This window comes from Lontra canadensis, unplaced genomic scaffold (genome assembly GCF_010015895.1).
Source record: "Lontra canadensis isolate GAN:19392208 unplaced genomic scaffold, GSC_riverotter_1.0 scaffold26, whole genome shotgun sequence".
NCBI classification, from domain to species: Eukaryota; Metazoa; Chordata; class Mammalia; order Carnivora; family Mustelidae; genus Lontra; species Lontra canadensis.
Genome location: NW_022631020.1, coordinates 3,728,406 through 3,753,962, shown reverse-complemented (window position 1 = coordinate 3,753,962; position 25,557 = coordinate 3,728,406). Strand labels below are relative to the sequence as shown.

Genomic DNA, 25,557 nt, shown 5'->3' with positions numbered 1-25,557 from the left:
CGTGGTCGGCGGGGCACCTACAGCCAGAGTGAGGAGAAGGCACAGGGTGCTTGGGAAACAGGCCACACAGACCTATGGCCCTGGCTTGTGCAGTGAGATGAATTTTTCATCCCAGCAGGTGGTAAAAGGGTCTCAGACATATTGCTACACTTGGTGGTCAGTGACTGCAGGCCCAAGCAGGGCCCAACCTGATACAATACTGATGGACCCTGTAGGGCGGTGTTGGGGAAAGGCTGTAGAGCAGGAGGAACGCTGTCTTTGATGCAGACAGACTCCACCAAGAGACAAATTGATGCATAAACTTAGGAGTCAGAGAATGAAATTATAATGGAAATTCACAACTGGCAGAATATAAAAGTAAATAAATCTATAGGGTGGGGACAGAGAACTTTCTAGAGCGTCATGATCAGTTACAGGGGTTGGGATAATTCATGAGCCCAATTTCAAATTGTCAAAGGACACTTCTTGGAAATCATGAGTTACAGTCATGTACAACTGCCTGTGGGAGAGAAGACATTTTGGCAGGGCAGGGGCTCAGAGACAAGATGACTGGGTGGGCCCGAGAGTCAGCATTTCCAAGATACTCCCAGGTGACGCAGGTACCACAGACTGGGCAGCAAGGAATCAGAAAGTCAGCAGGGTAAGTGAGACAGACTGGAGGGAGGTGAGGGTTTCTGAGAAGATATTATGTAAAAGAGGAGAAAATGTAGGAAACTAATACTTTTGCACATAATAGCAAGGTCTGGTACACATCTGTAAAAATGTATTATCCAAGTAATAGCTCTGAGCAAGAAAAAAAATAACAAACCAAAATCAATCTACCTCTAGAGCTGGAAAATGCTTTAAAATGGCTCAGTACTCTTTAAAATGATCAAATCAACCACAAAATCATCTAAATGAAAAATGCAGCCAGTGTTTAAAATCTAACCAGGAAGCCTAGGGTGCTATTTACCTCATTTTGGTTCTTTATTTTTACTTGTTATTTCTTCCATGAATTAGAAACCTGCTTAGTACTTATTACGTTTTCCTGTTTACTATCACTTCGAGGAATCCGGACAGCAGAGGAAAATGCTGGAACAGAATAAAGCCCCATCTCTCCTGTGTTGGCCATTCCCCCTCTGTCGACCCTGTAGTAGTCTGTCCCAGTCAAATACACCAGAGGACGGGGACAGTGGTATCCCTGAATAATAGGGCTGGGGCTGGGTTGAAAGGAGATAAAACCGGCAGTGACGTCACTTCATGACTCCGTGGCCTGGATATAGTCGCTAATTACTTAAACCAAGCAGAAGGGGACACTGTCCATGGACCAAGACACAAACCAAACGATACCATTGTTATTACAACTGTCTCCAAATTCAATCCCCCTAACACTGTATAGTCTCAGATAATCCTACAATTTGGGGAAGGGGAGTGTTTACGATGGAAAAGTACACACCTGTTACATTTCTAAGTTGTACCACAGTTTCTCGGGTGATTCCATGTATGGCTTCGAGGGAAATTTAAGATGAGTGCAAATTAACAGAATTCTGTCTAGCATGGGCATCCTGATGGACACACGGTCTGCGAGGAAGCAAGCATCCCTGACCGCGCTCGGAGGGACGGAACCAGCCACGGTGAACGGTCTCGGGACCCAGTCGCCCTCACTGCCCTCCGGGTCTGCACATGGGGCTGGAAATCACGAGCAGCTGGCTTCTGCCACGTGACGCACTAAAGTTGCTCCCTGGGTATCATTTGAGTAGTAAGTTGAACATTTATTCTTTCATATCACAAGGGTATCATCATGACATTACAGCCGCAGTCCACTAAATGGGTCTGGGAGAAAGAGCTGGCAGGTCTCTAAGTATTTAACACATCTGGGAAATGGGCTGTTTCCGGGAGCTGTCTGGAATGCATGTATGTTTTTGTGATGGGCTGGTTTCCCCCTGTGTATTACCAACTTACCACCCCCGCTGGCAGACCGTCAGCACCCACCACGTGCCCAGCACAACGCCACTTTTGGGGGACCGAAGACAAAAAGCAGCAGCCTCTGGGTGCCGTGAGATCCAGAGCCCGAACCACAAAGCTGTGAGCGCTACCTTTTACTTTCTCATTTTAATTTTTTATTCTTTTTTTAATTGTGGTAAAATGCACGAACCAAAAACCTCGGGGGTGCGGTTCACTGGTGTTAAGTACACTCACGGTGTCGTGCCAACACTCTCCAAAATGCTTCTTGTCCTTTGAGACTCAAACTCGGTGCCCATTAAATTCCAACTCCACCTTCACCTCTCCCCCGGGCCCTGGCGATCACTGTCCTACTGTTGGTCTCCACTGGATCTGAGCAGGTCAGGAACCTCGTGTAAGTGGGATTAGATAGTATTTGTCCTGCTTTGTCCTCGAGCTTATTTCATTGAGCATAAAGTCCTCGAGGACCTTCCATGGGTCAGCAGTCGCCTCCTCCTAAGGCTGGATAATATTCCATGGTAGGGATGTACTACATCTGCTTATCCATCCCTACACTGATGAACCACTGGGGCTGCTTCCATTTTTGGCGTTCGTAATGCCGCCATAAATACAGGCGTACGGTAGATGTGGTTGTTTAAAAATAAGTAAGATGCTGTGGGAGAATTAAGGGTCTCACAGAGGCAGATGCATCAGAGCTGACTGGAAATGAGCTGGCTTTCACCAAACAGTCCAAAGAAGGGCAGTGTCTCTTGAGGGGGAGGGACAATGTGCACATCCTGGGGACAGGGAGAGTGGGAGGCTTTGGAGAAGCTACACAAGAAATACCCACGTGGGGCAGTTGGCATGCTAGGAATTACGGCTGGAGGGCGCCTGGGTGGCTCAGTCAGGTAAGCATCTGCCTTCGGCTCAGGTCATGATCTCAGGGTCCTGGGCTCGAGCCCCGCATCGGGCTCCCTGCACAGTGGGGAGTCTGCCTCTCCCTCTGCCTGTCCACCCCCTGCCCCGGCTAGTATTCTCTCTCTTTCTCTGAAATAAATTTTAAAAAGAATTTAAGGAATTGAGGCTGGAGAGGTAGATGGGGAGCGAGCTTCCTCCAGTCTCGTCTGTTGTGGTTCCACAGATTCTTCAAGGGCCTGCCCTGGTGTGGGCTGAGGGACCCCGGGTCCCCCCGCTGCCGGACAGAGACACCGGCAAGTGCAGGTCACAAACCTCTTAGCGGTCTCCTGCGTGAATCAGCCCCTGCTCCCTTGGGTTTCCTTTCACCGACTTTGGGCCCTTTACTGCCTCCCACTGGGGGCTCTGGCTCAAGCCCTGACTGGGTCACAGATTCCAACCTCTTCTCTGGTGGCTGAAGCCGGCTGTGCAGCTCCAGCTCGAGTGGACCTGGGGCCTCGCCATGGTTCCGCCCTCCGCGTGCCCAGCCTGGGAGCTGTCAGGAGGCCCCGTAAGAATAGATCTGTGTTCAGAAAGAAACAGTCCACAGGTGGGAGACAGGGGAATATGGGTTACGGGAGGGCAAGTCTCCGGAAAGGGACAGGGACGGGGGGCTGTAATAGAGGCTTCCATGGCGGGGGAAGAGAGGGATTTGAGAAATCCGAAGAAGTAAGAATAGGTAGGAGATAGATATTGAAAACATTAATGATGAGGAGCGAGGGTCGACTACCAGGTCTCAGGTATGAATGATTAGAGTACCTGGGTCAGCCCACCAAGCACCATAAGGGAGCTCACGATATGAGAACAGTCTGGCATCCCCATTCCATGGTTAATTTCCAAGACTCCCCAGTAGGCTCGCCCAACCGAAATCCTATCCACAGAGGCACCAGGTGCCCCCTCCCCCCCTCACCCCTGACACGTTCATCAAGAAGCCAACAAGCAGATGCAGTGTTAAAGCTTCCGTGGAAATCCTAAAGAGGCAAGATGGTTTAAACAAACCTTTTCCTTTGATTTAATGAGTGCTGTCAGGTGCTTCAAAACCAGAGGCCCATCTAAACTGTAGGAGAAGTTCACGTTATCAAAGACAATCGTGCCGTCTTGGGGCCAGTTGGGCGGAGGGCGGTTCTGGTATTCCCAAGGGGCTTCTTTCTCAAGGTCTGTATACTCCATCACCCTTTCTACTGAAATCATCTGAAAGACAAAGGACACCACATGGCTTAGGAACGGAGCTCTCACAGGTGTTCAGAGATTATAAATGAACTGTTGATCTTTTATACTAGCTGGTTAGGAACATCTCAGGTCTTGATATTCCCAAAGGACAGGAGGACGAGTCTGATGAGGACACTTTGATGATTTACAAACCTGTGCACCGTCTCGTAACACCTTCCCTGAGGTCTACTTCCTTTCAGCGCTACATTAAAACTAAAAGAACTATAGAATTAGAGAATTAGAGATTCTTAGAGGATGCTGGAGATTTTATTTTTCCACTTTTTTAAAATTTTATTTTTTCTGAACAAAAAGCACAAGGATTTTATCAAAGAAAGGGATACTTGTAGCCAACAATCCAGAATCTGGCCACAGAACAGCCACCTGTGTTGGGGAGCTGAACTGGCTAAGTCATCCAGTCTCATTTTAATGATGAGTCACTTTCTCCTCTATCAGAAGAGCACACGGGAAAGATTTCTTGTTCATTGTTTTTCTCTTGATGAGAAGGCGCTAATACTCCAAGGAGGAGATAATTTACTTACTGACTGAGGCCTCCTAACCAACCATCCCGACACCTTTGACTAGCGCACTCCAAGAAGGAGCTTATTCTACCAGAAAAAAAGGGATGCCAGCAAATTCAGGTGCACAACACGTACAAGCATAAATGCTAAACCAGGGGAGGGCGCGCGCAAGGGGAGACAGATATTAATTAAACAAACAACCTCAAAACACTGAATTCTTCTTTTATCAGGAATGAGAAATTACCCATTAAGAAACAAAAATAAACAGGCCTCTAAGAAATTAGCTTCTATCCTCTCCAGGGTTTCAGAAACTCCCTCCCACAGAGAGAGAGACATTTATTACATTTGAAGACAGTTTGTGGCGGATGTAAAACCTGCTGACATAGCACACAGAAGACTGAGAAAAAGATGTATATATTTTATTTTACGTTAACCTTAAACAGATGGAAGAGGGATCTAAAAAACTTGGTTAGCTACGATGTAAAAATAAGTTTTAATATTTTACATAAGAAGAGCTTTTATGCCATTGAATGGCGGGGAGACTTGAAAAGGCTCAGAACATTCAAATAAACATTACCATATTCTCCACTTCGGCGCTCTGCCGGACGCACCACTGGAACATCCCCATGAGGGTGAGGCCGTAGGACAACGCCAGGCCAACCTGCCCAGCATCTACAGCTGAAAGAGGAAGAAAAAGTGGGAATAAAATTAGTTCCGCAGAGGTCCTTCTGTCAGCTTACCAACAAGATTCCTCTATCCTGTTTAAGTACTTTGTCTATCACGACAGCAACAGTTCTACTTTCACTATCGGATGACTGAGACTACAGTAAAATAGAAAAGTCACAATAAATTAAGAAAGGCTATTAAATGAGCTGATTAATCCCAACAGGACTGACACACACTTGACTGTATGCCAGCAGTGAGAAATAATGGCATTATTGAGACTCCCAGCATGACGGTTTCAAGAACCCCGGTACCAAATTTCACTTTCTACGGCCAATGCAACCACAGTTGGAAACCACTAAAAACAAGGCACTGGGTTCTAAGAGCCAAGGCTTTTAAATCTAAGCCATTACGCTCGCTGTCCCATTATTAAGTATTGTGAGTCAGCGTTGTTACTGTGGAATAGTTAGGGATAGTGAATGTGTGCCACACACGCCAACACCTGCTCTTCAGGTACCCACCTGGAAGGGAGGAGAGCGTTCTTTCCTGCTTAGGATCTTTCTCAACCTAGCGTACCAGGCAGGGATGACCAAGAGAGCCGAATAACCCTAACGTGAAAACTTAAAGCCCTAAGTGGACAAAATGCCCAAGAGAAAACTTGGTTCTCTCCTCACAGCAACCAGACGCCACACCAGGAATGTACAGAAAATTAGCTACTACACCCTCATGGTCCTCAACCTGTCTGAAGACAGAAGGACCTCATCGGGATCCAGATGACCGCTCTGCGCGGACCACGCTGCTGAATCACACCCGACCCGACACACGGCAAAGGCTTCTATGTGATTCATTAGAACTAAACAGTACATGGCATTGGACAAGGTGGCAAGAATTTAATTTAATAACTGTAAACACAGCTATAAATTGTAGTCATACCACAAATAGTTCTTCACATCTGTACTCACTCGTTGCCAGAATCAAGGACCCGAAGGCAACAATAATGACAAAGATGGCGCAGATGGCATCCAGACGCACGGCAAACCATCGGGACGTCGTCAGGAACAAGAACCATGCCTCTGGGTTTGGAGAAGCATCATAAGTGAAAGGAAGAAGGAGAAAAAACCAGATTCACTGCTCTGAATGAGGGAGAGCATTTTGCAAGAGTGAGCTCCAGGAGATTTTTACACAACACGGACAGCAAAGATCCACACATGAGGAACCAGAAGTTTCCAGAAAGCTAAGTTCTGACACAAGACGATGTATGGTCCAAGCAGGAATTGGTATAGTGGCTTTATGGGAAGCAATGCATTGAAAAATTCAACCCAGAGATTATAAACAGAAATAGGATTAATAAAAAAGACATGGAAAAATGGGCTCATCAGTATGTTTGTCACAGCACCAGAACTCAGCTTGAAGCTTGTCCTCATACCTGGTTTACCGTTCCTGGTTCTCTGGTAGCAGAGAGCACAACTCCCACTTTGTTTCCAGCACCTCCCATACTTACTAGAGGGCCCTGCACACAGTGTTTATTCCTTAGGATCCAATATCTCAGGGATCACTTTAATAAAAGTACCTACTTGCAGCCTTCAAAATGCCATCTTATCTTCAAAATACAATAAAGATTGGAAAGATGGGCCAGGATTTTATAAACTTAGAGGAAACACTGAAATTTTTAATAGCAAAAAACCTCACAGATGCAAAATAATACATATCAAGTGGTAGCAAATCTGATCATCAGGAAACTGATTTCCTCAGCAACTCCTGTCACCCCGCGGGCTCTGAAAATAAGAACTGGCAAATTGGCAAACTGTGGGCCAAGAATGGCCCACGACCTGTTGTTGTAAATAAAGTTTTATTTGAACACAGCCATGGTCATTTGCTTAGGGACTATCTTTGCCCATGTTCCTGTTAGAACAGTGATGTTGGAGAGCTACAATAGACAATGAAGTACAAAAAGTCGAAAACATTTACTATCCGGATCCTTACAAAAAAAAAATTGACTGACCCCTGCCCTAAAAGGACAGAAAGCCACAGGGTGTGGTAATGGAAGGACAATGCAAGGCCTTCAGAGGGTGGGGGGTGGGGTGAGGGGAAGCGGTGGTGTCGCAGGGGAATGGGGACACCATAGGAGATTCTGAGGAATTGTGGCCAGGAGGGGATGAAGACATGCTGAGGAAGGATGGGGGGCTGGGCCAGAGGGAGACCGAGAGAGGAACTGACCACTAAGGACAAGAGAGGGAGCCTATCCCATTCTCTGAAACGATTTCCAGCAACTTACAGACCTGAATGCAAATCCTGGTGAGCATCGAACAGTTCCTGGAACCTCTCCTCAGCTTTATACGCCCGGATGGTCCAGAGTCCCTGGAGAGAGGACGACAAGTGGGAGAACACCGGACTCCGTGCTGGGGAAGCAGAGACAGAAAGTCGGTGAGGCTGGATGTGGGGAAACCAGCTGCCTTCCGTGCTCTGTGGCTACCTGAACCCCCAAACCCAGAGCTCTGCCATGTCGGCTGCCTGGGGAAGACTAGACGGTGCCGCCTCCTGGAGACGAACAAACACATCAACCCTCAAACTCCTGGTCACACCATTGCATTAAAGACCTGAAAAGCAAGTTTCGCTTCGAACCGATCTTTGACGAAATTCAAGTCCTTGCTAGATTTGAATAACTGAATTCCTTCTTTGCTAACTCATTTGTCAAGGTCTTCCTCAGACATGGCCCCCCTCCATAACACTTCCCTGATAGCCCTCTGGGAGGAAATTCTGTCTAATAATTTTTGAGTCACCAACGTTCTTACATTTAATTCTGCTACAGTACTCACCACACCGAATTATGAACGCCTGTCTGTGCGCCCATGTCCACTACTGGACTATTAACATAAGGGCCGGGATAACGTCAGCACATCCCTGAAACTGTGACAGGTGAGGGATGTGTGAAGGGACTGGTCAGGCTGCCATTCTCCCTGCATTCCCGGGTATCTCCCTGTGTCTGCTCCTGCGTCAAGAGTCTCTTTCTGGAATAACAGAGAACCTGGGTATTGTACTGCCCTTGTGCCCGCAGGGCCCGGGCGGCCATGGCACCTATGAAGAGTCTTGACTTTGGTTGGGGGCGTCTGCCCTGCTGGACACCTGGTGTTCAGAGGTCGCCATGGGACACTAACATTGATCACTCTTTCAGAACCTGACCGTGGCCTTAGTGGCCACTCTCTTCTGAATAACTTCATGTGGGTTTGAGGCCTGATGTCATCCGACCAGTCGTTCATTGCCCTGCCACCCTCTCTAGGAGCACACTGTATGTGGACACCAGGTCTGGTCCCTGTCTCTCAGGGAAGACGTGGGCTGCAGGCTGGTGGGCACCAGGAATGAGGCCATGACTAGCTATTGTCAGGGGCAGGGCTGCGAGCCTGGGGCCTCTCTCTGGGACGAGTAACACCTTGCGCTTTATCGGCAGGTAACACTAACTTACACTTCGTTACCTGTGCACATCCTAGAGGAGAGCCTTAGTAAAATCCCAGGCCAATGGAAGATCACTTACCTCATGAGAGGCTGCAGAGGTTTTATGAAATGATAGGGAGAAACAACTGAGGGGAAAATGCAAACTTATTTTGGAGGCTGACTCCTGAGCCTGGCATCCGGATGTCTCTCTGTGTGAGCTCAGTCAACGCCTCTGTGCACGTGGCACTGCAGGTATGGGCGGCGGGGGGGCGGGAGGGAGTGGGTGTGGTGGTGCTGGGTACAAACATGCAGACTCAGGACCTCCTCTGACAGCTTAGTGACCATGGCTCCTCAAGCAAGGAAAGAGCAGGCTTCTCCGTTAGACACTGGGGTTTAGAGAAGATAGGACGTGTTGGGCTGTGGGCCTCTTTGCTGACTGGGATAGTAACAGATAAGGGCCCTTGCCTGGGATGCTGTTTTAAGGAAAAAAACCTTCTCTGAGCCGAGGCATGAGCTAACATTTCCCCTTGTATCTACTTTAGGCAAAAGAGCCTTAAGTGAACTCAACGGTGGTTTGGACCATCCTGTTGTGGGTTTCTGATCTAGGATGACACCACCCTCTCTCTTCCTTATACCAAGGAACCTTTGGCCTTCAAGCATTTTAACTTCCGTTAAATCTGTACTTTTAAGACAGTAATATGAACATAAGGGACCAAGCCCACGTTCTAAATTAGAAAGGCTGGAAATTCTGAACAGGCCTTTTTTGGCACTCCCTAGCACATCCCCAGAACATAGTGAGGAAATAGGGCACTCAGGAGAGCTCCAGGCCTACCAAGAAAAGTACCAAAAGCCCAGTTCCAGAAAGCACAGAGAACTCACTAGAACCATGTCCTCATTTCCTGAGCAAATGTTGGGACATACACAGTTGTAGCACAGACATTTGTGAGAAGGAAGGAGATATGGCTTTCACTCAGGCAGAGTCCTTGAATGCAATGCTTCCCCACTGGTCATCCCCACTGGCTTCCCTCATCAGGAGATCAAGGCTGTGGTTGATTTTTCTCTAGAAAGGTTTCAGGACAGGGTCGACTTCAGAAACAGGGGCCATCCCGGCCTTGAACACCAGGGAACCCAGAGACCACAGCACAAACTTTACCTTAGACCCAAGAGTTACAAGTGGTACAGCAGGGTTCTCTACCCAGGAAAAGCGATCCTATTTCTTTTACACCCCACTTAGGACAGAGTGGGATGCCAGGTTGAGTGAACTGGAGGGTTTGCAATGAAAATTAACCAGCTCCACAGAGGGAAACGGAGTGCTAAGGTTCTGGTACATTCCCTTGCCCAACAGAACGCCTTTCTCCCCACAGCGACTGAGCCGGCCATCCTGAAGTAGAGTTCTACGACACCCGTGGCCTTAGACAAATGCAACCCAGCCTTTCACGAGACTGATGACTGCGTGTCCCACAACCCTGAGGACTCTTTGGGACACACCCTACAAGGACTGCAAACCCTCCCCAGGAGGGAGAGGGCAGGGAGCTGCCTCAAGGACCTGGCCTCCAGCCCAGCTGTAGGTTATCATCTAGGTTGGGTGAAGCCTGCTGGTTGTTCTTAATTTCCTCATGTTCAAGGTTCTAGCACCTTTCCACATGGCCAAGAAGCGCTTTACAACCATCAACACAAACAACCCTCACGAGAGCCCCAGAGGGCAGGTGCTATGATATCCTTGACAGAGGGCAAAGTACAAAGTAGGCAGAGGGATTAAGAACATTGGTCAACCCAAGTGGCAGAGGTGGGGGTCAGACCCAGCTCTCATTCCTGAAGCTGCTCTTCTTCAACACTGCCACAGGATCTCAGAGGGACAATAATCAGGTTAAATCAAGATGCCAACGTATAACTAAATGCATTTTTCTCCAGACTTTGTAGTTTTTTAGAAAACCCCAAGAATCGTACTTAGTGCATATCTAGTAGCCTACCCTTTACTGTAGGTCTTATCAGGCACATTCAGTTGAACAAAGCCCCTGGAAATCCAGCATGAGAACTAACAGCAGCGGACTTGGGCAGCTACAGTCTGAAACCTGGGACACACGGTTAGCCCTCCCCGGCGATGCCCACGGCAGACATTGCTAGTCGATCACAGTACCCTTACACACAGAACTGGGAAGCGGCTTCCTAACTCAGGCATGGCCAAACGATGAGAGCTGGCTAGAAAGACGCAAGCAAGTGGATCCTGGTTTTATGCAGGTAGCATAGGGCTACCAGGCTCACTTTTGCAAAAACGGGAAACCATTACGATCGGCTAAAATGAACCATTCAAGTGGTTTCATTTGTGTGCCTGAGGTTTCAGAGGCAGCTAGGCAGCATGATCTGAAAGTCATCTGCGAATGTCAGCAGTCCTTTCAAAGCCCACGGAGGAAGCAGATTTATGCCCAGTAGCCATAGCAATCAGGTATCCTCCTTTTAGCCTCTTTTTTGCTGGTGGATCCAGCAGTGGCCACAAGAAATACTATCACTTACCTCTTAGAGAAAACAAAAGAATTGTTATTTATGGCACAACCTGCAACCCAGATAGACGACAACAAACGGTTCTAATCAAATGGCCACCAACATTTGGTCATCTGGGTATGCAAAGGAAAGAATATGTGTCCTTAATGTCTGGGGGTGTGGGAATAGTCCACATTATTTCCAAATATCCTACAGGGTCCATGCTAACGTTCTCAAAACCTCCAGATCAAGCTCTGGACAAATCCTATACTGTTCCTTGAAGAAGGCTCAGGGGATCGCCTTCTTATTCCAAACTCCCCGTCTTAATAAACCCGAGACCTCCTTCGGAACAAGTCTGATGATGACAGACTCCATGTCACGAGTGGCCTCCAATCATAAAGGTCTGAAGCCTTGTTGTTTACACAGAAGACTGGGTGGAGCTCATTACTTATTCCTTCTGCCATCTCCACGTCCCGCCACGGTACCATCGCCTCAGCCCGCTGGCCCACACATCTGGACAACACTGCCCCGCCACCCCAAGGAAACCCCTTACAAAACCATACCTCACAGCTCAGCTGGTTCTCCGAGGACTAAAAAATTTGTCTACAGCTTTTATGAAATCAATGCCCATTATCCTTTATGCAAATGCTTATGATAAATCCCTCTCAAAAATTTATTACTGAGCCACCTGGGTGGCTCAGTGGGTTAAAGCCTCTGCATTCAACTCAGGTCATGATCTCAGGGTCCTAGGAGCGAGACCCACATTGGGCTCTCTGTTCGGCGGGGAGCCTGCTTCCCCCTCTCTCTCTGCCTGCCTCTCTGCCTACTTGTTATCTCTCTATCTCTGTCAAATAAATAAATGAAATCTTTAAAAAAAAAAGTTATTATTAACCAGGGCCATTAAGCATCCAAATCGAATTCTGCTCAGGTCATGGTCTCAGGGTCATGATATCGAGTCCCACGTCAGGCTCCACACTCAGTGTGGAGCTTGCCTGGGATTCTCTCTTTCTCTCTGCCCCTCTGCTGCCCTGCACATGCTCTAAAGCAAAATGAAATTTATTAAAAAATAAACACGCATATGTCATAACAAAAAAAAAAAACACTCTATACTGACGAACTAGTATTTTTCCACCTGGTGGATCCAAGAACCATGAGACCCAATACTTCTCTTTTTAGCTTGACTTTCAGAAAGATCAGTTGGTATTAACACATAGTAACTCTCCATAGTTGAATTTTCTGATACAAACATCTTCCTTCTTCATATTTAGGACTTTATACCCCTTTTTTTGTAAATACACCAACCAACTCGCCTTATGATTTTTTTAGTAATAGCGAAATATGTTTGTGCATGAATGCGATAAGCTCTGAATCATCCTCTGTGATTAGCTGTGTTTTCCCATTATTCCAAAACTAGGAAGTTGAATAGAGAACAAAATGAATGCATACTGAGCAGAACCCTCTCCTGTGCCCTCCCAAGGGATTATATTCAGGACCATTTATAGGTACAGCCTAAGGAGAGGGGGGGAAACTTCAAAGAGTGTGGCATGACAGGAAATACCAGTGATAACAAAGAGTGTGTGAAAATAACAGTGCTTATCTTTTCAAAACATTTAACAACCGCAACTTTTTTGCCATTTTTTGAGTCTGTGATAGTAATATATTTTTCAAATGTATCACTTCTGATATACGACACCTTCTTCTCCCTTGCCTAATCTTTCCCTTTGTCATTTCTAGAACCTTCGGGGGAAGAAAAATTCCCTATTTTCACTCTGTGTTAGTTCCAGCGTGAAATATTTCTTTAAAAACATTTCTCGAGTGCCTGCTCCATGTCTGGAAGTACATCATAACCGAGAGAGAAATGGCCCCTATCTTCACGGAGCTCACAGTCCAGTGGAGCTTTATTGCACAGACATCCTTGTCTTGTCCCTTCCTGGTGTTCCTGCAAAGCTGCACCTGGTGGGCCACCAGTTCCATTGGCCCTAAGCGCCACACTGACTCACAGTGGACATCATGTTCGATGATTTAATACTAACTTGGAGGGAAAAATCTGGAAGGTAGAGTCTGCACGGTTTCAGGGGTCTCCTTAATTATGGCATAAAGGAAGTGAGCCCGTATCGCCATCCCAACCTGAGAGCCTCTGTACTCACTTGTAGATTCCAGGCGTTTGACATCTCTCGACGTTTCTAAGAAATACCGCCGAAGAACAAAGAAAAGGATGCCAAGGGGAATCAGAGGAATTGCGATCCACGGAATGACAGCCACCGCCACGCCCACCACACCAAGAACTTGTAGAAATGTCTGAAACAGGGAAAACAGAGACAGAGGCCTTCTTAGGAAGAATTCACTACAAACATGGACTTTAATGGGTTGTTTTGTTAGGATTCAAAGACCTGTTGGAATGGAAGGGAATGTTCTCCCATCAAAGAAATAACAGAATATTATAGGTGGTCCTGAGGATAGTTATTGCATACTTGTGATGTGCCAAACGTGATAAGTACTTTCTAGATACGAGTTCTCCTAACATGCTCAGGAGGCCTAGGAGAGTGGCCTTACAAACTTCCCTATTTAACAAATGAGAAAGTTGGAGAATCAGAGAGACCAGGACTTGAATCCCAAACTATCGTGAGTCAGTAGATACTGTCAGGGAAATCAGTGAGTGGGACTCACCGATGAGGAACCCCTAAGACTCAACTACACATGTAGGGATAAAGAAGTGGCTCATTACAAATCCAGTGGGAAAGTACAAGTGCGTACCTTTGGAAGTGGGGATTCCCCTTTCTTGGTTTTCTATCCACAATTAACATTTACTGAGTGTTCACTGCATACAGGGCTATCCGTTATGTATTTCACATGTGTTAACTTATTTAATCCTCAGAATAGCCCTATAGAATACTGGCACTATCTCATTTTACAGACGGAGACTAAAGCACAGGGAGAGGAAAAGCGACTTGATCAAGACTGCAAAGCCTGAGTCACAGAGACAGGGAGCCCACATCATTAGCCATCATGATCTATTTAAGCCAGCCCTTGACATAATGCCACTTTTCATTGTTTGGGAATACAGTCTTGACTTATTTGAGCCCCCTAATTTGTCCTTAATTTTTCCTCTAAAGACCTTACTTAAGAAATCTCAGAGTTCACCAGCATGCCTAATAAAGAAAGAAGAGGAATGCAAGGCAACCCATTTTTGGTATTTCTTAGAAATCTGATGAAGAGTTTTGATAAAAAGGAAACACAGGTCTTAAAATTTGTTTTTAAAGTTTTATCATTCACGCCAACAGACACATGAAAAAGTCCTTGACATTACTAACCATGAGGGAGATGCAAGTCAAAATCCGTGATGAGATACCACCTTCTACGCCTCAGAATGGCTAGTATCAAAAACACAGGAAATTACAAGTATTGGTGAGGATGTGGAAAAAAGGGAACGCTCACGCATCATGGGTGGGAACGCAAACTGGTGCAGCCGCCGTGGAAAACGGAACCTGGTTTCCTCAAAAACAGAAATACCATGTGACCCAGCAACTCCATGAACTGGGTATTTACCCGAAGAAAAGGAAAACACTAATTTGAAAAGGTATGTTCCCTCACTATATTTATCGCTGTATTATTTCCAAGAGCCAAGATAGGATAGGGAAGTAGCCTGTGTCCCTCAGTAGCTGAATGAGTAAACAAGAATGAGGTCTGCCATTTATGACAACAGGGATGAATGTAGAGGGTATTCTGCTAAGCAAAATAATGTCAGAAACATACACTATATGATTCCGCTTATATGTGGACTCTAAAAAGGAAGCAAACAAAAAGCAGAAACAGACCCATAAATACAGAGAAGTGATGGTTGCCAGAGGGGAAGGGGGTGGAGAAAGGCAAAATGGGGCAAGGGAAGTGGGAGAGATAGGCTTCCAGTTATGGAATCAATGGGTCACAGGGATAAAAGTTACGGCATAGGGAATAGGGTCAATGGTACTGTCATGGAGGTGTATGGTGACAGATGGGAGCCACACACGTGAGCACAGCCTAAGCACAGGGTGAGAACATTGCTGTGTTGTCACATGAAACTGAGGTAACACTGCATGTCAACCATACTTTAATTAAAAAAGGCCAGCATGTCCATCACATTTTTACAGGCCAGGCCATCCCATTTCTGAAAAAGATTTCAAATGAGAATATGACAAAAAATTGGTTTTACTGCCAAAACAACCATAAATGTTGTCATCTGGATATTAAATTTTCTATCATTAGGGTAAATATTTACAATCTTTATTTCACAAGCTAATGGCAGTCACAAGAGCAGGCACCACGGGTCGGGTGTGAGCCACACACAAGGCGCTGAGTGGAGTTCTGGGAACGCTCGATGGTGACCTCGATCCCGGGAGATGATTTTACCTTGGGAAATGATATTGTTGAAAAAGACCAGGAAGCCTAGAGACCCAAGTCACTGCACGAGGAGGATGGAAGTATCCATCTTTGTCAGGAAAAGTGGGACATCATGGGGCACGACTTCAGGTGAGAGGAATGCAAGGGACACTTCACGTCTGCCGGCCAGGACACCAGGGTCATCGAGCGGTGGGGACAGGCACATTCACATGGCATGGGCTGAGGGATCCGGAGTTTGTGAACTCAGATGGACACAAACCCAGAACCCAGTGCACCAGCCACAGAGGGCTGTGGAAACACAGGGAAGAATCCACGAACACGTTTTAGGAGGTTCCGTGACTGATGATGGAATTTCGCAGGCTGGTTTAACAAACAGAAAGAGCGGCATTGAATAGTAGTGCTCACAGCTGATGGACATGCCAGCCCAAGAGGGAGCCGAGCCATGACGGTTGACCTAGGTTGTTCTGTGGCCTCTCAGAAGGCGCCAGCCAGGGCAGCAGGCCCGGGGCGCATCTCCAAGGAAAGGATTAGCAGGGTAATGCCTGACAGAGACACAGGTTATCATCTCACAGCTATTTCCAGTCAGTTTTCTCCGAGGGGCCTCACAACCAGCTCCTGAATGAGAAAAGTGGGAGCTGTCATTTCCATTTACAGATAAGGGATGTGAACGCTGGGAGGTTAAATGGTCGTCCCAAGTTCTCCTGGGATGTTGCCGTGTTACGGAAACCAGGAGGAGTGCCTGTGCAGGGAAGCCTGCCAGCAGCCAGAGCGTGGAGGAAGGAGGAAACTTCCAGAACTATGAATGTGCAGACGGGAGTCCCGGGGAGAAGCAAGCTGCATTATTTTGATGTAGACTAAGGTGCTTTTATGGTTTCTGCCAGTCTCTCCTGTGGTATCCATACAAAACCCAAAGCAAAGAGGCACGGAATTCTGAAGGAACAAAGTCCTATCATAAATGGAGCAAACAGGGTTGTCTGGGCCTCTCTACTTTCATACCTACACCTGACCAGTTTCTGACAGCTACTGGATTAGCTGATGCATTCCACCCTCCCACATCAATGAGGATTCATGCTCATGAGGTCCTGCTAGCTCCTTCTATGTCTGGTCTTAAGTAATCACTAGGCTTGCCACTATTAGTTGTCAGGAAAAAAAATCTGAGATGTTGTTAATCATAAAAATATAAAAATTGACAATTTTGGGGGTGCCTGGGTGGCTGAGTGGGTTAAGCATCAGCCTTCAGCTGAGGTCTTGGTCCCAGGGTCCTAGAATGGAGTCCCAAGTCGGGTGCCCAGCTCTACAGGGAGTCTGCTTCTCCCTCTCCCTCTGCCTCCATCCCTCCCCTGGCTCAAGCTCACACACTCTCTATCTCTCTCAAATAAATAAAAATCTAAAAAAATATACAGTTTTTTATGGGGCGCCTGGGTGGCTCAGTGGGTTAAGCCTCTGCTTTTGGCTCAGGTCATGATCTCAGGGTCCTGGGATAGAGCCCTGCATCAGGCTCTCTGCTCAGCAGGGAGCCTGCTTCCCCTTCTCTCTCTGCCTGCCTCTCTGCCTACTTGTGATCAGTCAAATAAATAAATAAAATCTTTAAAAAAATTGTTTTAATGTACATTTTTTTTCCAGGAGACTAGTATCATTTGATTGAACAACTATTCACCAGTTTCAATTATCTGGCTCCCCCTAGGGAGGGGTCCTTTTATGGCTAACCCAGCCTAGCATATTACCTGGACAGCAGAGGGAAGCTCAAAACACAGGGCTGTGCCAAAACGCTCTCCTTTTTTGGGTAGCCATTAAAGACCATGAACTGCTACTCTTAGCAACTCCCAAGTTAGGTTAGGCCTTTCAGATTTGATGTCCCCGAATTCCAAAGCAATTCCAAGAGGGTTTTGGTAAAAGTTTTATTTCCTCTTGTGGGTCATGCTTTAGCCAGCCTCACAGTGAATTAGTTGTTATACTATATGTAAACACATAATGTACAGGTTTACATTTATACATATTTATGTAGAGACATATGTTTATCTTCTACAACCAGCAAACTTTTTTTTCAGTAATCTCTATGCCCAACGTAGGGCTCGAAATCAAAACCCTGCAATGAAGTCTCATGCTTTACCGAGGGAAAACAGCCAGGTACCTCCTGCAGGTAAACTCTTTATGAAGTTGGCAAAGGGCAAAAACAGTATCCGAGCAAAAAAGGTATTATTCCGAAGGGGGAAACAGAAGATTCTGGTGGAAAACAAACCCTTATCCCTTCCTTAAAGCCGATCTCATTTCTTCCTTCCATATTCTCAGGAATTCCAAGGAGCCCAACAGGAGACACTCAGTTCCTCCCATCTGATTGGATTCCAAGCCCATTTGCTGACCTATGTCCTCAGCCAGTGCGTCTGTACCTCTGATCTCGATAAGGCACAAAGAGACAATGATCTTTACGGAGCAAGAAACACATTGACCCAGAAGCTCCTGAGCCAAGCCTTGCTGCCCAAGATCTAAGGATAACCTTTATTTTGATAACCTTGCATCCTAACTGGAACATACCAGTTAGGAATTCGATTTCAAATCTAGGAACCCACAGGTACAAATACAAACAATTCTTGAATGTCGTTCACTTGAGAGGACATGTGACTTTTTGTACTTCAGAGTAATTCTGTAGCATACAGAGAAGGTCATCCTAGGCCTGGAGGGGAGCTACATTAGGCTGGCACTGTGCCATCTGACAGGGTCGAAGACCAACCCTCATGAACAGGAACAGGAGAGGTAACCCATTTCACCATTTCGTCTTCACTGGGATACGCCACCAACATAAAAGGCTGAGGAGAGGTAGTAGGAATTCAGTGTACAGAAAGTGCCTAGCAGCCCAAACTTAACATCCTAAGTACCATTATTATTACACTTCTGTGTGCTCTGGAAGCCAGAAGGCAGACGAGGAGGGATGCTTCGTTAACACTTATGGGCCCAAAGAATCTTAAAAATATCATGGAAATTGGATCCTGAGACATGGCTCCCTTTAGCCACTGGAACAACTTGGTGCTACCCAGGGACACATCAGAGCAGATGTGACTGTTCCCTGCAGGTGGTAATAAGGTCACCTATACCAACAAAACCATGGCGTTTCTTTGGCTGTCATATCTGAGGTCTATTTTGTGTGACTATGCACGTTTGAAATATGATGACCAATAAACCTCATACAGACTATATTGTTCAGTCCTCTCCATTTTCGCCCCACCTGGAGGCCTCCTAAAGGGAACCTCAGGATAACGGAGGCAACTCAACATTTTTTGAGATTTTTTTCTTTTCTTATTGCGTATTCTTTTTCTGCTTCAAGCCTCACTTCATAGTGAAGACTTCCCACCCTGAAATTGCTCAGCACATCTAAGAGAGAAGGAAAAAGGTAGAGAACCTCCAAATCAACAAAACCAAACCAAATGCCAGATTATTCAATATGGCCAAAGGAAGAGACCAGCTTGGCATTTTCTACTTCATGCATCATGAGCCGGTGTCGGTATCAAAGGAAATACAAAAGCCAGATTTTGTGCACTAGCAAATTCCAGGAAATTAAGTGGTGGCCACTGCAGGTTGGCCTTCTTGCACAACCACTCTGGTTCAGATGCCGGGAGGACCCTGTCCCCATCCCCTGTGGAATGGATGCCCTAATGAGCCTCTCTTTCTCAGAAAAAAAGCTGCCCTATGAGTGGCTGCTCTTTCTGATTAAACCACCTGGGCATCTAAATAAACTGGTAATGCAGTTTACAAAAGCAATAAAGGAAAAAAATCCTAACTGCTTTGTTTGAAAAATTGCCCAGTTACAAATCTTGAGAAAAATGGCATTGCTTTATTGCTAGCGCCGATGGCAAATTTTCTCGTAACACTGAAGAAAATCTCCGTACCAACTTAACAACCAAAGAAAGGGGGCGCCTGGGTGGCTCAGTCATTAAGCCTCTGCCTTCAGCTAAGCTCATGATCCCAGGGTCCTGGGATCAAGCCCAGCATTGGGCTCCTTGCTCAGCGGGAAGCCTGATTCTTCCTCTCCCACTCCCCCTGCTTGTGTTCCCTCTCTCGCTATCTATCTCTCTGTCAAATAAATATATCAAATCTTTATTAAAAAAAAAAAGAAAGAAAGAAAGAAAGGTGCAACTGTCCTACTCCACCCAATACCAACAATGGGTAACATTCCACAAGGCTTGCCTTGTGTCCAAGCTTGTCAGTATTTCACACGCTCTATGTCATTTCATCCACACGTTCAACGCAAGGAGAGGGATTATTCCCTCCACCAACCAAGAAGGAAGCTGATGCTCGGCGAGGTTTAGGGATTTGCCCAAAGCTACAAAATTCAGAGTCATTGTGCCCCCGAGGCTGTTCTTATAATCTCTACATGATACTGCATCCCATATAAAGATTCATACCTTAAAAATACCTAAATACACTCCTGTTTTATGTTTTTCCTTTCTTTTGCATTTTCCAGTTTTGTGGGGTTTCCTGTGGTTGTATCTAGTCTCCCCTGTGAAGTGTTCAGTCCTAGATTCCCAGCTCCTAGGGAAGAGTGTACTTGGCTCACAGAGCACGCTGATCATTAAAAAGGTCCTAAATACGCTGTCTAATAGAACACACAAACATATGCTGATTTAAGCAATATTATTTGATAAGAAAAAAAAATTTCATAAGATGAGATGTAAGCCCAGAAAGCAAACGGATTTGGGGGAAGTAGGGGAAGAGCCAATTTAACTGAAATAAATACACAAAACCCAAAAGCACAAAATGAGACTATTCCATGTGCTTCGAATTTGTACTGGGATGGTGGTGAACACAGTTTCCCCACAACGGGTCTTCCTCTAGAATTACCACTGTATCCCTAACCTTACAGATTGTAATGTATTTCTTTTCATAAGCACAAGTAATAAATAAAGGACTGGTTGGTCTGTTTGGCATTTAACTACCAACTGCTTATAGCCCTGTAGGAATTCCTAGGTATCTACGCACAATTGACTTTAAACTTAATTCCACGGGATTCTGTTCCTGCTAGTCTTTGTGAAGCTTGTGCCAAGGAACATGTTTCCTATAAACAGCAGTAAAAATGTATTCTTCTTATTTTATGCAAATAACTATGTCATCCATACTTCTGGCTCACCCCATTCTTATTTGAACTCTTGCTTGCTCTCAGACTTCTATTAGGCACAAAGTGAAATGTGTATTTAATCAGGGGGCCACTTAGTGAGTAGACAGTACTTTTACTATCTGTTTACAGTATTAAAAAATAAAATCGGGATTATTAAGATTGCAAACACCTCAAAGGAATTTCAAAGCTTTGAATTCTGCTGTCAGTCAGACTCTTAGGAATTCTCTTCCAAGTTCTGATAAGTACAAATCGTCCAGATTGCCTTAAACGATTACTGATTTTGCAGAAGATAGGCCTGACGTGATATAAACAAAGCAAGATTCACTTCTTGGCAAGAAAACGTGGCAAGATTTTCTTCTGATTCAGAGAGAAGGAAAAAGAAGCGATGCCTAGTTTTTAATCAGAAGCTGTTTACTGATGTGGGTGTAGGAGAGATTCTTCTACCTATTTATTCTGGAAACATATGAGATTAAAAAAAATAAGCTTTCAATGAAATGACGATCACACAGATTGTGCTGCTGGCTAATATGAGATGCTTGTGGAGGCTATAAAATTTTGAACAGCTAAATGAAACTCCAAGTATTAGGAACTAAAATGCAATTCCCATCACCTCCTCATTACTCATCAATTACCAGATATATAAAAGCAAAGGGACAAATATGGAAGGCTCTTAAATATAAGCTCCTAACCCTTAACACCGACCTTTGGTTCATATTAAGGCTGCAGGTGTAAGGGACATGCTTATATAGGGATTCTGCTTGTCTCGGGGAGTTCAGAATTCAACTCTGGTTCCCAGAGCCCGCCTTTGTCACTTGTCTCTTCTGACTTCACCCAATTCAATCAGCTCCGTTAAATCAGAACTTTATGGAACACTGATGTGTCTTATTTGTATGAAGACATCTATACAATCTCTCTTCAAGATTAAACGTCTCTAAACTTGTCATTTCCTTGAGATACACTAATCACTCCTCTCACCCTCCATCTGTCGGTGTTGGATCTTTTTATGTCCACACCAGCTCTTAATCCCAAGTCATAGATAATTCCACTGAAAAGTGGATGGGTGGTGTTAGGCTTACAATTTTTAAAAAAATATTTCTTTATTTGACAGAGATAAAGATAGAGAGAGAGATCACAGGCAGGTAGAGCAGCAGGCAGAGGGACAGGGAGAAGCAGGCTTTCCAATGAGCAGAGAGCTGGACATGGGGCTTGAAACCAGGACCCTGGGATCATGATCTGAGCCGAAGGCAGCCACTGAACCGACTGAGTCACCCAGGTGACCCAGGCTTACAATTTATTAACCAACACAATATAAAGCATTAGGGAAACAGAGTGCACTTCTTCCCTTTTTCTTTCTTTCTTTCTTTTTTTTTTTTTAACCTTCAGCATATTTCCTTTGTCAATAGCTTCTTTTCTATCTTTTCTTACTGTTACAGCTTATTTTGAAATTCAAGGACGGAGCCCATTTATATGCTACTTTTAAAAGGCGCACCTTAAAAATAAAGGTGGGAAGAAAAGGTTGGAAAAGGGAATCCTGTGAAAACACTAACCCAAAGAAAGCTGGAGTATCTATCTATACCATACTAAACAGAAACATTTACGTTAGGATGCATTCCTAGAAATAAAGGAAAACATTTCAAAAGAATAATTGGTCAATTTATCCATAAGATATATATATATACATACACACACACACACACACACACATAACCCTAAATTTATATACACCTAATAACATAGATCCAAAATATATAAAGCAAAATCTGACCGAACCCCGGAGAAACAGACAAATCCATAACCATAGTGGGGGATTTTAACCAAGTTATTATCTCAATATCTGATAGAATAAGCACATAAAAATTAAAAAATACAGATGCGAAAACATGAACAAACTTGATCTGATTGAGATACGACACTGCAGCCAATAACTATACAATACACCCTTTTCAACTAAACATAAACTGTGCTATAAAGCAAACACCAACAAACTTCAAGGGCCAGAAATTATACAGAATATATTTTGAACTAAGTGGATTTAACAACAACAACCAAAAACTCCATTACCTAAATATAACCAGAAAGTCACAAAATAATTGGGATATTCAGTAATACACTTCCCTGACATCTGATTCAAAGAAATTATAATATAATTAGAAAATATATTGATATAAAAGAAAGTAAAAATCTGCTAATATTAAAATTCGAGGTCTGCAACTAAAGCTGTATTTAGGGGTAAATTTCTACCTTTATTATTTTTTTTTAAAGAAGGGCTAAAGGCGATACATAGGAAATCTTTATCTTTCTTTTATACTTGCTGTGAACTTAAAGCTTTTCTAAAAAAGGTATCTTAAGAAAAACAACAGCAGGTGCACCTAGGTGGCTCAGTTGCTAAACATCTGGTCTTTGGCTCGGATCATGATCCCAGGGTCCTGGGATCAAGCCCCACATCAGGTCTCCCTGCTCAGCGGGGGGCCTGCTTCTCCCTCTACCATACCCGCTGCTTGTGTTCCTTCTCTTGCTGTCTTTCTCTCTGTCAAATAAATAAATAAAATCTTTAAAATAAATAAATAGAAAAACAACAGCATATTAAGCTGAAGTATACAGAAGAATGAAAGAGAAAACTAGACATTAATGAGAAGAAAACTAACTTCCAAGGAGAAAACCAACAAACCCAAAGCTTGACTCTTTAAAAGCACCAATGAAATTAATGAACCCTCACCAAGACGGATCAAGGAAAAACAAAAAAAAAAAGAGGGGAAAAATACCATTATCATGAGTTAAAAGGGGATAACACAGCACTTGTACTGATAAATTTTTAAAAGAATTTTTTCAGGTGGCTCCACACCCAGCATGGAGCTCAACATGATGCCTGAACTCATAACCCCAAGATCAAGGCCTGAGCTGAGATCAAGAGTCCAACGTTCAACAGAGTCACCCAGGCACCCCCCAAATTACAAAGTTTTAATGCAAAGGAAAAATTTCTTGAAAAAAAATGTACCAAGACTGACAGAAGAAGAAAGAGAAAATCTGAATAATTCCATATCAATTTAAAAATTTGAATGCATAAACTTCCCATGGAAGTTTTAGGCCCAGATATCCTCCCAAGTAGATTGTGCAAAACATTATACCAACTTCTTCCAGAGAATTTGGTCCACCTCCATAATGATATAAAAACCACACAACAAATTCAAAGTAGTGATACATGAATAAAATGTGACAAGATGGGGCGCCTGGGTGGTTCAGTCAGCTAAGCAACTGCCTTCAGCTCCAGTCATGATCCCAGAATCCTGGGATCGAGTCCTGCTTTAGGCTCCCTGCTCGGCAGGGAGTCTGCTTCTCCCTCTGACCCTCCTCCCTCTCATGCTCTCTCTCTCTCAAATAAATAAATATTTTTTAAAAAATGTAACAAGATGACCAAGTGGAGTTTATACCAGGAATGTGAGATTAATTTAACATCTAAATGTCAATCGGTATAATGTATCATGTTAAAAGAGGAAAGGCAAATAATCATATCTGAAGAAATGTAGAAAAAATATTTGTCAAAATTCAACATCTATTCTTTAAAAAAAAAAAAAGGTAAAAATCCTCATCAAATGAGGAATTAAAAAAAAAACAAAACCTCTTAAAATCTGGTAACAGGTATCTACCCCCAAATTGTAGTTAACATCATTCTTAAGGGAAAAATATTAAAAGATTTTTGCTTTAAGATTATGAAATGATCTTATCTCATCATTTCTATACAACATTGTGCTGAAGCTCTAGCTCTGCATCCACAGCAGTAAGTTAAGAAAAGGCAAAACCAGTCATATATTCTAGATGAAGAGGTAAAACTACCATTATGAACAGCTGACATGATTGTATAAGTAGAAAATTCTACAGAAAACAAAACAAACACCAATTCCAGGAAATGCAAAACAAGCTCACAAGTTCAATGACACAATGCCAATATAATAAATCAACTGTATTTCTGTATACTAGGAACAAGCAATTGGAAAGTGATAATAAAAACAATCCCACAAGTAGAATTAAAATATAACAAATACTCAGGAATAAATTTAACCAAGAGTGCAAAATTTTTTAAACAAAAAACTATACAACATGCCTAAAAAAAGAAGACTTGTAAAAGAGGAGAGATAAGCCATATTTGTAACTGAAAGATTTCATAGAGCTAAAATCTACAGCTAAAAGGAAATATCAAAATCCCAGCAGGCTTCTATTAAAAAAAACAAACTGAAAGGCTTCTAAAATTTATATATTCTAGTAAAGGATCTAGAATGATCAAAACAATCTGGACAAAGCAGCACAACGTTACTAAATTTCAGGTCTTACTAAAAAGTACAATAATGACAACTGCAGTGTGGGTGTAAGGACAGATACACAGATCAGTGGAACAAAATAAAGAGACACAGACTTGCTCACAGTCAAAGGATTTTTACGCAAGGTGCCAAGTCAGTTAAATGCATAAAAGTCTTTTCAGCAGATACGAATAAAATAACTGGGGAGAATCAAACAGAAATGAACCTCAGTCCATACACAAAAATTAATCTAAGATGCCTCAATGTTTAAAAAGAGAGAAAGAGGAAAGTTTCTTCACACCCCTTAAAGATACAAAAAGATTTCTTAGGATAAACACACACACACACACACACACACACACACACACACACACGGACTACCACTGAGGGGAGAGGAAAATGTAAACATGTGACCTCAACAAAATTAGAATTGTTCTTCATTACCAATATAAAGAGGCAAACCATAGACTATACGAGAAAAGTAGTCCAAAAAAAGCCTAGATTAGAGTATTTTAAAAAACGAATGTTAAGAAATATACATAAGGGCACCTGGGTGACTCAGTCGGTTAAAGGTCCAACTCTTTTTTTTTTTTTTTTTTTTTTTTTTTTT

The 25,557-nt window shown here is 44.0% G+C and overlaps 1 protein-coding gene across 1 annotated transcript in view; it reads right to left on the bottom strand.

Annotated features, from left to right (window-relative positions):
* ABCC4 (ATP binding cassette subfamily C member 4) overlaps positions 1-25,557 on the bottom strand; it is a 244,285-nt gene that overhangs the window by 45,061 nt on the left and 173,667 nt on the right. Inside the window, exons 21-25 of the mRNA XM_032864151.1 lie at positions 13,319-13,469; positions 7,544-7,663; positions 6,227-6,337; positions 5,179-5,279; positions 3,874-4,065 (exon numbers count right to left, since the gene is read on the bottom strand). Of these exons, the coding sequence (XP_032720042.1) occupies positions 3,874-4,065; positions 5,179-5,279; positions 6,227-6,337; positions 7,544-7,663; positions 13,319-13,469 (675 nt within the window). The remainder of the gene's footprint in view (positions 1-3,873; positions 4,066-5,178; positions 5,280-6,226; positions 6,338-7,543; positions 7,664-13,318; positions 13,470-25,557) is intronic.